Source organism: Emydura macquarii, unplaced genomic scaffold (genome assembly GCF_026122565.2).
Source record: "Emydura macquarii macquarii isolate MOO-44397 ecotype Brisbane River unplaced genomic scaffold, CSIRO-AGI_Emac_v2 contig_2636, whole genome shotgun sequence".
Taxonomy (NCBI): domain Eukaryota; kingdom Metazoa; phylum Chordata; order Testudines; family Chelidae; genus Emydura; species Emydura macquarii.
The window spans coordinates 2,624,465-2,638,236 of NW_027132773.1; the positions used below are offsets into that span (position 1 = coordinate 2,624,465).

General features: G+C 40.0%; 1 protein-coding gene across 1 annotated transcript in view; it reads right to left on the reverse strand.

Moving 5' to 3' along the window:
• Positions 1-1,146: 1,146 nt before the first annotated feature.
• The window catches only part of MYRFL (myelin regulatory factor like), a 65,733-nt gene continuing 53,107 nt past the window's right edge, over positions 1,147-13,772 (reverse strand). The window contains exons 20-25 of the mRNA XM_067564031.1: positions 12,653-12,715; positions 9,191-9,278; positions 8,841-8,915; positions 5,035-5,143; positions 1,624-1,698; positions 1,147-1,529 (exon numbers count right to left, since the gene is read on the reverse strand). Coding sequence (XP_067420132.1) covers positions 1,443-1,529; positions 1,624-1,698; positions 5,035-5,143; positions 8,841-8,915; positions 9,191-9,278; positions 12,653-12,715 — 497 coding nt within the window. The 3' untranslated portion in view covers positions 1,147-1,442. The remainder of the gene's footprint in view (positions 1,530-1,623; positions 1,699-5,034; positions 5,144-8,840; positions 8,916-9,190; positions 9,279-12,652; positions 12,716-13,772) is intronic.

Sequence of the window (13,772 nt, forward strand, 5' to 3'; positions counted from 1 at the left end):
TATAACTTTTTAATGAATACATATATAAGATAATGCATGGAAGTGACTTACTTGACTAGGGATTGCTATCCACTGGGTACAGAAGGGTTAAATAGATTATATGAATGAGTCATTAAGGACTAGCTGAAACAGACCCATATCAATGGAGGAAAGACAATGGTAACTCCGAGGACTGAACAATTAATATCTAACAATGGGAAGCTTTGGCAGGCAGAAATATGTGAACTCAGCAGGGGATCAGCAATGGGCCTTTTGGAGATACACAGCTGGTGTGACCTGGGACGGAAAGACAAAAGGACATAGACAGAGAGAAAGGAATCTAAGATGGTTCCTACGGCAGCATGACTCAAGGGACCCTGACTTTAGCCAGTATGGACTATGTCTTAACCTCCGCTTCTCCATGCTAACCTAAAGACTTCCCGATGCTGTATTCCAGTTGTCTAATAAACCCTACTCTGTTTTGAAAAGGCTGCCTGGTATCACTGCAAATACTTGCTGACATTCATTGATTCCTGAAGAGAGCAAAAAGTCTCTGAACAGGAGTCTGTCTCAGTTGGATTCTCTAGCCAGAGCTCACGGTGTGAGCCTACCAGCTCAGTCTCAGAGGCACTGAGGCCATGTGGCCTGCCCTGGTGAAAGAGAGGAAACTCTTGGGGGTCTGACACATCCAAGATACTGTTTAAAAGCTGGGGCATAGCACAGATCACATATCCAAGGATATTTCATTCTTCTGCATAGCAAAAAACAAAAGATCGCATCTAAAACATACACTTCATTTCCACATCAACATCACGGGTGTTAAAGTTGCACATTTGTTGCTGAGTGTGATGTTAGCAGGAGTGTTTTGGCCCAGCTGCCACACAGAAATAATTACATGCACTGTGAAATGAGGAGGAAAGGATTGAACTGATGATTTTCTAAACTTGTCACTATTTTTTCAATGGGATTTTGCACTTGCACAACCTCCACGCTAACAAAGCTTTTGTTTGGGGGAAATTACATACACTATAAAAGAAGAATAAATAATGGAAGGTATATGCTTATAGGACAAAACAAGGCTCTCAATTGCAATTGATATTTTTATTATTTCCAAGTCTTCTGAAAGGTCTGAAGCATATTAAAATGCCACTCTTTATTCTCCATCTACTAGATCTTATGGCTTTACTAAGAGCAGTGGAACTCTTTAATATCTACACATCAAGCTCTCCATTGATTTTCAGAAATCATATCCTTTTACAAGTAATGCTTGGAAATGCAGAGCCTGGATTACAGTCAAATATTTTATTTTTGCCCACTTGTCTCTAAAAGTTAATGGGTTAAACAAAAACTAGGAAACATTCTGCACATCTCATTTCATCTGCAAATTTGTACTAAGACAGTCTTTTCAGTACCCTGAGTAGTATCTTTTTTTCCCTCCAACCAACAGAATGATCCGCAATATTTTAGTTACATTGTCGATAGAAGTAGAAATAGTAATCAGTAAAAAATATGCCAGCATAATGTGGATCTGTTGAACAGTCTGCAAGGTCCTGCAGGAAAAAATAAAGGAGATTAATGGAGAAACTAATCGCAGCTAAAATGTCATTTTTCTTTTGGTCTATTTCCCATTTGAAAAAAGCTTACCGGTGCAGCTACACGGAAATGGTATGCGCTGTCATACCACCAAGTTACGGGGAGAATCCAAATATGCTGACATCCCTAGATAATGAATTATAGAAAGAAAGAAATTTGATAACCTCATTTTACATTCAATTGAAGAGAAGGATAGGCTGTGAAAGCATTTTGCTGCCAAATGCAGTACAAGTCACTGTGATAACAAGACTTGATAGCTACAGTGAGAGAAGTCAGCACACTTTAAAGACAAAAGGAAAGTGCTGACTTGAAATGTTCTGAATGGGTTAGTTCTGATCAACTCAGTACAGGAATTGACAGACATCTGGCTCCCTGCATTCTCAGCTGGCCGTGAATAACTGAGCTTCCTCTAGACTTCTTTAGGGAGATAGAATTGTTCTAGATGTCCCAAAGTACTTTGTAAAGTTTCAAGTACAATAGTGGTAAAAATTGTAATTCGGCTGATTAACAAACAGGGTGTGCACAGGCCTCTACATATTCCAAGGAATAAGGCAGTGTCTTCACTCTAAGCCTATTGCAAGAAGATGTGCGCACACAAGGTTTGGTTTTACCTGTGATGTAACGTTCCACCACATATATATTGATTTCAATTACAACACAGAATACAAAGTGTACAATGCTCACTTTTTATTACTAATATTTGCACTATAAAAACATTTTAAAAAGTACTATTTTTCAATTCACCTCCTACAAGTACTGAAGTGCAATCTCTTTATTGGGAAAGTGCAACTTGCAAATATAGAATTTGTTTGCGTTACATAACTGCACTCAAAAACAAAACAATGTAAATCTTTAAAGCCTACAGATAAGTCCACTCAGTCCTACCTCTTGTTCAGCCAATCACTAAGTAAAACAGGTTTACTTACATTTATGGGAGATAATACTGCCCACTTCTTATTTAGAATGTCACCTGAAAATGAGAACAGGTGTTCACATGACACTTTTGTAGCCAGTGTTGCAAGGTATTTACGTGTTAGATATGCTAAACATTCGTACAGCCTTTCATACTTTGACCACCATTCCAGAGGACATGCTTCCATGCTGATGACAGGTTCTGCTTCATAATGATCCAAAGCAGTGCAGACTGACGCACGTTCATTTCCATCATCTGAGTCAGATGCCGCCAACAGAAAGGTTTTTATTTTATTTTTACTTTTTTTTGTGATTTGGATTCTGTAGTTTCTGCATTGGAGAGTTGGCTCTTTTAAGGCTTCTGACAGCATGTTCCATACTTCATCCCTTTCAGATTTTGGAGGGCGGGCACTTCAGATTCTTAAACCTTGGGTCAAGTGTTGTAGTTATCTTTAGAAATTTCACATTCGTACCTTCTTTGCGTTTTGTCAAATCTGCAATGAAAGTGCTCTTAAAATGAACAACATGTGTTGGGTCATCATGCAAGACTGCCATAACACAAAATATATGGCAGAATGCAGGTAAAACCACAGAGCAGGAGACACACAATTCTCCTCCAAGGAGTTCACAAATTTAATTAATGTATTATTTTTTAACGACCTTCATCAGCATGGAAGCATGTCCTCTAAAGTGATGGCTGAAGCATGAAGGGGCATATGAATGTTTAGCATATCTGTCACGTAAATACCTTGCAATGCCAGCTACAAAAGTGCCATGCGAACTCCTGTTCTTACTTTCAGGTGACACTGTAAATAAGAAACAGGCAGCATTCTCTCCTGTAAATGTAAACAAATTTGTTTGTCTTAGCGATTGGCTGAACAAGAAGTAGGACTGAGTGCACTTGTAGGCTCTAAAGTTTTACACTGTTTTGTTTTTAGTGCAGTTATATATAAACCCCCACCCTGCATTTGTAAGTTGCACTTTCCCGATAAAGAGATTGCACTACAGTACTTGTATGAGGTGAATTGAAAAATACTATTTTTTAATCTTTTTTACAGTGTAAATATTCATAATAAAAAACAACAAAGTGAGCACTGAACACTTTGTATTCTCTGTTGTAATTGAAATCAATATATTTTAAAATGTAGAAAACGTCCAAAAATATTTAAATAAATGATATTTTTTATTGTTTAACAGTGTGATGAAAACTGCAGTTAATCACAATTAATATTTTAATTGTTTGACAGCCCTACTAAAGAACCCCATTCCTGCTAGATGTTCAGCTCCCTCAGTTCTCACTGAAGTTAATGGGAGTCCAGGGCACTCACCTCTCTGCTGCAGGTGAATGCCCAGCATCTTGCAGAATCAGACCTTCAACTGGCTTGGATGGTGGGAAAAGCTCCGGTGTTTTGGACAACTTCTGTCCATCCCCCCACCGCCTCAAGACATCCCAGAGAATACATGAAAATAATTCTCACCTACACACAGTTTTAAGTTTCTCTCTATACTGCTTTATAGGTGAAATCCTGGCTCCATTAAAGTAAATGGCAGTTTTACCTTTGTTTTCAGTAGAGCCAGGACTTCATCTTAAAGCTATAATTCACTAGCACTGTATATCTGAGTGAGTCTACAGAGGCCAGCAGTGAAATGAAGATATGAAGAGGCCAGTGGGAGCCTTAAAGCAGCATTAGTTTGGTTTTTGCAATATGCAGCAGCAAACTGATTTGCACTAAAGGGTTAAGTTCTACTCCCATTTACACAAGTGGAAATGCAGACTAGCTCTGTTCTATTTGGATTTTAGTCTGGATTTCTGCCATTAAACTGTGACCAATAATCAGCCCAATGTGTCTGCCAAAATAATGCAAGCGTGTTAAGCTTTTATCAGTTTTCCATTGCTCTTTTTCAAGCACCAAGGGCAGAATTGACTGAGCCCAGAGATTTGTTGGCTTGCAATTGCTACTCTCTTTATCACACTCTGGAGTTGGAGTTCCTGAATGTAAGCTCTTTTGTCCCCTACTTCTGACACATATCTCCCCCCTTTGATCAAGGACCAAGGATGTCCTTCTTCTGGGGAAAGGAGGTAAATGCCAACTGCTTCACAGAATTACAACTCAAATGTCCCCACTGGAGAGGGTTGGTCAGAAGATACGTGAGTTGCGACTAATCTTTTCAAAGTTTTATCTTCTCATCTATCATATACTGGCATGTCCTAAAGACATCCCAAAATGCAACTCTGTGACATCACGGAGCACAACAGTCCCATGCAATTTAGGTATCAGGGATGTCTCAGAAAGACATATACTGGAATGTCTTTAAGAAGTGAAATTATTTGACAGCGGGGGAGACAAGTTACAAATTATTTCTTTGCTTAATGCCTCCGATGGCCAAGTTCATGGGGACATTGAACATCTATTCCTGGGCTTGCCTCGATTTTCATTTTAGCTTTGTAATTCACCTTTAAGGGGAGAGAGGATAAAAACAAATCTATTTTGGAGGCAAGCATAGAAAAATAATCCCTGCGGAAGCAACAAAACAACAAAAAAGCCTTACCTGTGTGGTTTCCTGGAAAGCCTCCCTTTTGTTTCTGTTTCGTGCGTGAGAGGAACAAAGATTTCCAAGAGTGACTTTGCATTGAAAGACAATTAATGGCTCCGTGGTGCTTCAAGAAAAAGAAAAATAAGCAAAGTTCTATTCTGCTGCTTTTAAAGGCCAGGACACGGCACAGCAGAAACTGCAAAAGTCCACCTGACTCCCCTGAGCATACACGCACTTGTGCTGCCCACGCCATGGCGACCTCACTTTTATTTTTAGTGAGCTCACTAGAGTACAGCTAGCATGGGTCTGGCTGCGCAAGCCGCCATTGACACCCCCCACTGCAATTTAGATATGCTCCTGGTGGCCAAAATAAAGGAGGTAGGCCTCAGAAACTCTAATCATGATCTGGACCCTTTCTTGCAGGGGAGTTTGCATCTAAAGTTTTGGTTCAGCCTATCTGGATTCAAAGTCAAATCCATGTCTGGATACAAACTTCCCAACACTTAAGGATGTTCCTATCTAAGGCTATAGTGTATGCCCACCTCTCCAAAATAACACCAGCCTCATGCTTTAGTTCATCATTCCCAGTGCCAGAAAACCAAGACAGTAAACAAAATTTTATAGAAGACAAGGCCAAAACAGATGCTAGAACAGGAACTTTCACAAACAATCACAACCCCACGGTGCACAAACATACACACAATTAAAAAGGAAACAAGCACTTCCTGCGCTTTGCCCTGATTGAGAACACAGATCAACATTGGCCGAGGAAGAAAACTCCGTCAATCCTTCAACAGAAGAGCCTCTGCCTCTCTCCTCTTTCAACAGTATCTAGAGATGGTCATGCAGTTCTAGTCCTGCCAACCTGGGCTTCTGGGATACAACTCAAGGGTCAGAAGAAAAAATCAAAAGCCCACAAGAGGCTGGATGAGGCTATAGGCAGCAGAACAGTGGAAGCAGCAAAGTGACATGAACATTTAGGGATCTTTTTCTGGGAGAAGGAAAAGAGCTTGCCTGGCAAACATGGTTTTACAGCTTTAATTAGACATTCGTACAACACAGCAATTGTACACGTGTAGGATATTCATGCCACATACTGTGTCCTAGATAGGTTGCAATGGTGTACGTTGGATTCACTTGATTTTATTTAGCAGACATAAAAGCTTACCATTTATTTATAGTATTTGGATATATCAATAAACACAGTTACATGTGGATTGAGAGAGGATTTCTGGGGCGTTTTTTAAGTGAAAGTTCATGGAAATAAATTTATAGCAAAAGAACCTGAGGACACAGTTGGAGCATCTAAAATAAATTCAGCATCCTATTTTCTGAAGCTGTGAGTGCAATACATTCATTCCATTCACAAATGCTGAGACTTTAGTTTATAAAGGTACACACTTAAATTGAAAACAATGAGAGTCCTGTAGCACTTTAAAGACTAACAAATTTAATTTCTGTAGGCATAAGCTTTCGTGGGCTGCAACCCACTTCGTCAGATGCAAGAAATAGAAATCAGATAAGGGGTATATATATACATCCAAGGGTAAGGAACAACAATGGGGAGGGTAGGTGTTAGCAAAGTCCATTCAGTTAGAGTAGATGAGGCCTATTCACAACCATTGATTAGAAGGTGAGAATGTGTGAACAGTGACAATTACTTCTTGTAATGAGATAACCATTCCAAGTCCCTATTCAGACCCAGTTTGATTGTGTCAAGTTTCCATATGGATTCCATATCCACTGGGATTTCAATAATTTCCATCCCATCATCAACCTCAGCCTGGACCAATCTACACAAGAAATCCACTTCTTGGACACTACAATACAAATAAAGGATGGTCACATTAATACCACCCTATACCAAAAACCAACTGATCGCAGGACATATCTTCATGCCTCCAGCTTCCACCCTAGACACATTACACGATTCATTGTCTACAGCCAAGCCCTAAGATACAATCGGATTTGCTCCGATCCCTCAGACAGAGACAAACATCTACAGGATCTCCATAGAATGTTCTTAAAACTACAATACCCACATGGAGAGGTGAAGAAACAAATTGACAGAGCCAGATGGGTACCCAGAAGTTACCTACTACAGGACAGACCCAACAAAGAAAACAACAGAATACTACTGGCCATCACCTACAGTCCCCAACTAAAATCTCTCCAACACAACATTAAGGATCTACAAACTATCCTAGCAGATGATCCCTCACTCACTCAAGCCCTGGGAGGCAGACCTATCCTTGCTTAAAGACAGCCCCCCAACCCGAAGCAAATACTCACCAGCAACCGTACACCATGCAACAAGAACACTAACCCAGGAACCTATCCCTGCAACAAACCCCATTGCCAGATCTGCCTGCACATTGACTCTAGTGACACCATCACAGGTGCTAACCACATCAGCCACACCATCAGGAGCTCATTCACCTGCATATCTACTAATGTAACATATGCCATCATGTGCCAGCAATGCCCCTCTGCCATGTACATTGGTCAAACCGAACAGTCACTACGCAAAAGAAAAAATGGACACAAATCAGACATGAAAAATGATAACATCCATAAGCCAGTCGGAGAGCACTTCAATCTCCCAGGACACTCTGTAGCTGACTTGAAAGTTGCCATACTTCAACAAAAAAACTTCAAAAACCGACTTCAGCGAGAAACTGCAGAGCTAGAACTGATATGCAAACTTGACACAATCAGACTGGGTCTGAATAGGGACTTGGAATGGTTATCTCATTACAAGAAGTAATTGTCATTGTTCACACATTCTCACCTTCTAATCAATGGTTGTGAATAGGCCTCATCTACTCTACCTGAATGGACTTTACTAACACCTACCCTCCCCATTGTTGTTCCTTACCCTGGGATGTATATATATACACCCCTTATCTGATTTCTATTTCTTGCATCTGACGAAGTGGGCTGCAGCCCACGAAAGCTTATGCCTGCAGAAATTAAATTTGTTAGTCATTAAAGTGCTACAGGACTCTAGTTGTTTTTGCTGTATACAGACTAACACGGCTACCCCTCTGGAACTTAAATTAAAGGTTTATGTCTACTGCTTCAGATAACTCACAGCCATTTCAGTAGGAGTCTTTTTATGTTCACACATCTTAAAACAAGAATGTTAATATGTGAGGTCAGTAGATTGCCTTTAAAGAATAGTACATTAGCTTTCATAAAACTCTGCCTTTGAATTCTGAGAGATCAGAGTAATGAAATGTCATGAGGCAGAACTAAACATTCCCAATTCAACTGTTTTAGTAGTATCAGCCTCCACTGTAGGAAAAAAAGAACAGATGAACTCGTTACTTCTGAGAGAACAGAATGGAACTAGATCTATGTTCAAGACAAGAAGCCTTTGCTGACTAAGAGGTTTGCTGTTAGTTAGTTCTGCCCTATGGCATAAGTGAGGACAGGAACTATTTTCCACTCTCAATTAAAATGTCTATATTAAAAAAATCACAATAAATGAAGGCCCCAATCTTTCAAATGCTTACACACAGTGAGTAAAGTTACACATGTGCTTAAATATCTATAGGATTTGAGTCCAAGACTATTACATTTTAACATCTATCTCAGTGGGTGAAATTAATTCTTGTGCAGAGTGCCAGCATCAACCTGATGCATTATATCCCAGTGCAGCATTGTTTTACAGACTTAAGTTATGCCTAGACTTTGTCCTGGCCCTCTGCACAGGAATGAGTTTCATCTGGGGTACAGAAAAATCAGGCAGAAGCAATTTCATTATAAAACACAGAGCATGTTTTTTCTATAGACACACTTGCATTGACTGTACTTACTTTATTTCCAATGAGAGTTTTACATTAATGGGTGTGTATTTGTTAACAGGAATAACATAGCTGTAATTTCCAGACCTAAATGTTGGAAACAATAAAGAGACAATATTAACAACAAAGAGTTAATTAAGTTTGGCTGCATGAGTATGAAAATTATATATATGGATTAAGAAAAAAAAATTAATAGATTACACTGTAAAAAGTCTCATCTAAATATAATATTTGCAATTAACTTTGAAAAAAATGGAATGGATATTTATCAAAACGTGAGAAGACAGGCAAAGCACCCGTGTCACCTTAATGACATTCATACGTCATCACACTAATAAAATGTAACAAAATACTTCACCCACCTGCACTGTAGACTTTTACTACAATAGCGACGGTCAATTTTTTGCTGCGTTTCCAAAATCTGCATAGAACTGATTGTGGTATCAATCCCTAAAAACAGTAGGAACAATTTTTTTCTGGATTATTTCAGGAGTTGGGGATAAAACAGTAATAATAAAGCAGTTAATACAGTAGTTTCCAGTCCCTTAGTATCCATGGTAGAAGTTGCTGCAGGGCTAAATTCACCAGCAATAGAAACCTTCAGCTGGTGAGCTTTATCCTCATTCTGCAGCTAAAAGGGAGATGGACACGAAAAGTCACATGTCAGAATTCCATGGGCAACACATTGGGCAACTCATATTAAAGCATTTTACTAGAACAGAGCATCTAAGGGAGAGTCCCTGAGGCAGTACAAGTAATAAGGAAGTGTTTGTGTGTGCATATTTATTTTCTTTAATGGGAGCTGCTCATGCACAGATACACTCAAGTGATACCAGCCCTTCATTTGAAAATCATTGCCTTTTCCTAGAGAAATAATTTAGAATAGAATGGAATCACTTTTCTAAGAATCTCTGCAGAAAATGTTCTATTCTGTAGAAGTATTTGATTCTATATTTAACCTATATGTTATGGGTACACATGCACTTACATGCCAATTAAACTGTGGTTCTAGAAATAGATCTGCTAGAATCATACCAGAACACTAGATCAAGCCCCTCTCCATTTCTAGCTCTTGAGATTTGTGGAAATTCAAATCTCAGCTTTGTGACTCTTCCTTCTCTGTAGAACGCGTTGAACTGAAAAACCAGATCAAACCCACCTCCCCAGACTTTGTGGAAGTTTGAACTTGGTTCAAATTCTGGATCTGAATTTCATATCTTTGGGGTGACAGCAACGTCGTAGGACATTGAGAAAGTATTAAGGTAAAATATTCATTGAACAAACTTCAAAATTTAGCTCACATTGCTATGACAGAGATGACAATAACTTGCACTATCCTGGACAAATCTTACTGAATTAAGTTAAAGTATTTCAGGAGATCATTGTAATAAAAATGCAAGTGTTTATGTTTTATTGTGGGATGGTATGTAACTTCCATGTGACAGGACTAACACAAACACTGGGAAGTGTTATGTGCTTCAAAGAACTCTTTTAAAACAATGGATAAGTCCAAATTTTTAGTTGAGTGGGTTTCCTAGGAAATACTTGGGAAGAGGGGCAAACGAATTATTCACCTTCAGGGCCATATTTTTGAAGCTGCACCTTGAAGAAAACCAGTTGTCTGGTGGATTACCTATTCATGGTCTCTTCAAAGGCCCAAGCTGGATAAAGGAGGCACTCACCAACTCATGGGGAAGCTAGTCCTGAGCAAAAGTTCTCACGAACTGGTGACCACAGGAAAAACCCGTGTGGGCTTTGAAGGACAAATCATCAACCAGAGCCTTTGTTTAAGTCAGGGGGTGATCTCTGGTAAGCTTATTAGCATGTGAGTAGGTTCTTTTATTGTTTTTTAATATGTTTTCTCTATAATGCTTTTACTATAAGAATAAAGTGCTTGCTTAGAAAGAGCAGGGGGTAACTGATAACTGTGGCAATCACACTGTTTACTGTCTCTCAGGAGAAAAGAAAAGCAGGCCGGCTTAGTCAACCTGACTGTGCTGGGAAGGTCAAGTATAGGCAGGAAGCTGGGAAGCCTGAAAATACCCCAATCAGGAGGGAGAGACATGCAGGTCTCCACCCAAGAGAGGCAACGGCTGAGGAGCCTGGAGCCTAGAGTGGGTGCCCTTGCAGGGCCATGGAGAAGGGGGAGCACAGGTGCAGTTGCTCTGAACTGTGACAGTAGCGGCTACCTGAAAGAACGAGGAAGGAAGTTGTCACCAGACTGGAAGGAAGGTCCAGTGGTTAGGCTACTAGCTTGGAACTTGGGAGGCTTGGGCCCAATTCCTTTGCCACCACAGGGTTCCTATGAGACATTAGGCTAGTCATTTAGTGTCGTCATACCTCAGCTCCCCATCTGTACAGTACATCCCTACCTCACAAGGATGTCACGAGGATTAGAGATCATGAGGTGCTTTGTTACTATGGCAATAGATGGTATAAGTAACTTAGATAGATTGACCATGTTTGTCCCTTAAAGAACTAGTACAGGAGTAGCCTTCCCTTCATGACAACACTGCTTTATTATAACAGCAAGAGTTCTGTGGCACCTTAAAGACAAACATTTATTTGGGCATAAGCTTTCGTGAGTTTCTGCCCACAAAAGCTTGTGCTCAAATAAATTTGTTAGTCTTTAAGGTGCCACAGAACTCTCGTTGTTTTGCTAAAAACAAACTAACACGGCTACCCCTCTGGAACTCATCTACTTTATTATGTTTTGTATGACAGTTATACTGGAGGCCCCACTGTGCTAGGCATTTCACATACACATAAGAGACTGTCTGTACCCCCAAAGAACTTGCTATCTAAATAGACAAGACATTGGACGGGCAAGGAACAGACTCAGAGAGGTGAGAGGTCTGCCAAGGCCACACAGCTAGTCCAGGGCAGACAAGGAAATAGAACCCAGATCTCCTGAACTGAATTCCAGTGCCCTATCCAGCGGACCACACTGGCTCCTATTTCAACAAGCTGCTGCTGGAAACAAAACAGAAGCGTTGATCCTTTTTTGCTTCAGGAATGCCAGAGTGCTCACTCATATTATCCGCAGTCATCGACCGCAAGCACAGTGATTCCTTCGTCCAGAATCGATCTGTTAGTGTTGTGCAACCATTAAAGGGGAGCCTTCACTTAAGAGCTCAGAGCCTTGTCTACATCAGAAAGTTTTGCAAAAATTCCCACTTGTTTCTAACACCAGTCAGTCTCCACCACTGTTGGAATCCCTAGAGCAGATGGGCCACCAGCTGCAAACAATTCAGCTCACCTGTGTTTCAGCATATGTTTAACTTTAAGCATGAGGGGTCCTTTTGCAGCAAATGAGCCTACTCAGATGCTTAAGTGCTTTTGCTGGACTGGAGCCAGAGTGCTCAGCATCTTACAGGATCTAGCCTCTATTGAGAGCTGTCTTTTATCTTGGGGGGAGGGAAAAACAACTGTGCATAACACACCTTTCATTAATTTGATTTGAAGTCAAGTCCTTTGCTTCAAGAAGTAGACTTAAAAAACAAACGCTAGAAAAGTTCAGCTGAGATGAGTTTATCACATGAGGTCCTACTTTTATGAAAGTCCTCCCCAGGACTAAGATAAAGAAATCAGAGAGGGTTGCAGGCAGATCTGTAAAAAAGTCTAACACCACTTCTATGCAATTTAATTCTACAAGAAAATTCCAGTGGACCACAGGTATTTAACAGATTCCTGAGCTCCGATTTCCTATAATAACCAGTTATAAATGCAATTTCCCCAACCAGGCCATCAGGAATTCAAACAAAAGTAGTCTAAAATTTGTTAAATTATGTATTTAAAGTATTTCTTTCAAATGGAGGACTTACAGTCAATTCCAAGGTCAGGTTTTCCCATCAAACTTGTCTGTAGCAGCACTTTATTTTTGTTTCCTGTGGGAGGGGACAGTAATTATTGATCTCCCTGTAAAAACTATTCTAATGTTAAAAATGGACTGCAAACCATAAACACAAGACAGATAGTAAAATGTTCTCTCACAAATGACAGACACCCAAGGAACATGTACGACGAACGACAGTCTCATTTCTAAACGCAAACCAACTTCATGCAGACCAAGGTATATACAAAGAAAAGGTAATTGTAGACAACAGAATCAAATGAGCTTTTGAAATGCTAAGATATATTTTTTTTAAATTAAACATATCCAAATAAAAAGGATTTTCCATGGTAAACATGGAATCTATTTGGCGGTTGTACCAAAAAAGTAGATATTAATTCACTTCCCAGCATAATGCACCTGCATACATCTGACTGTAAAGATGTGATTAACAAGGATGCCCTCCTGGCTAGTATGGCAATGACTAAATGGATACCTGGCTACATAAGAATATGCAAGGAGACTATCTAAGGCCTCTGAACATAAAGAATAGGACAACAAGGACTGACCTAAGATGCAGTATGTCAGGGGCAGAGGGATAAAGGCAAGTCTACACTACAAAATTAAGTCGACCTAACTTATGTCAACACACAGCCACCGCAGTAATTGAATCCGTTTTACACATCCACACCGTGATCCTTGTGTCAGCAGTGCACGTCCTCACCAGGAACACTTGCACCAATTTAACTGCCAGTTGGGGCATTGTGGGATGGCTTCTGAAAGGCAGTAACAGTTGATGTAAGCAATGTAGCGTCTATGCTGACCTTGCGTCCACTTAACTATATCAACTTATGTGTTACACCTCTCACCAAGGTGGAGTTATTAAGTCAGTGTAGTGGGTGAGTTTCATCGGTGGGAGCTACATTTTAGTATAGACGCTTACAGAGTTAGGTCAATGTGCACTGCCTTACGTCAACTTAAGTCTGTAGTGTAAACCAGGCCCAAGACTGCAGCCTAGAGAAACTGATGGAGAATTCTAGAAGTGTGATCATTCTATTTACTGTAAGTTCAAGGGTTTGACTCTATCAGCACCAGACTAAGGAATTCTAGGT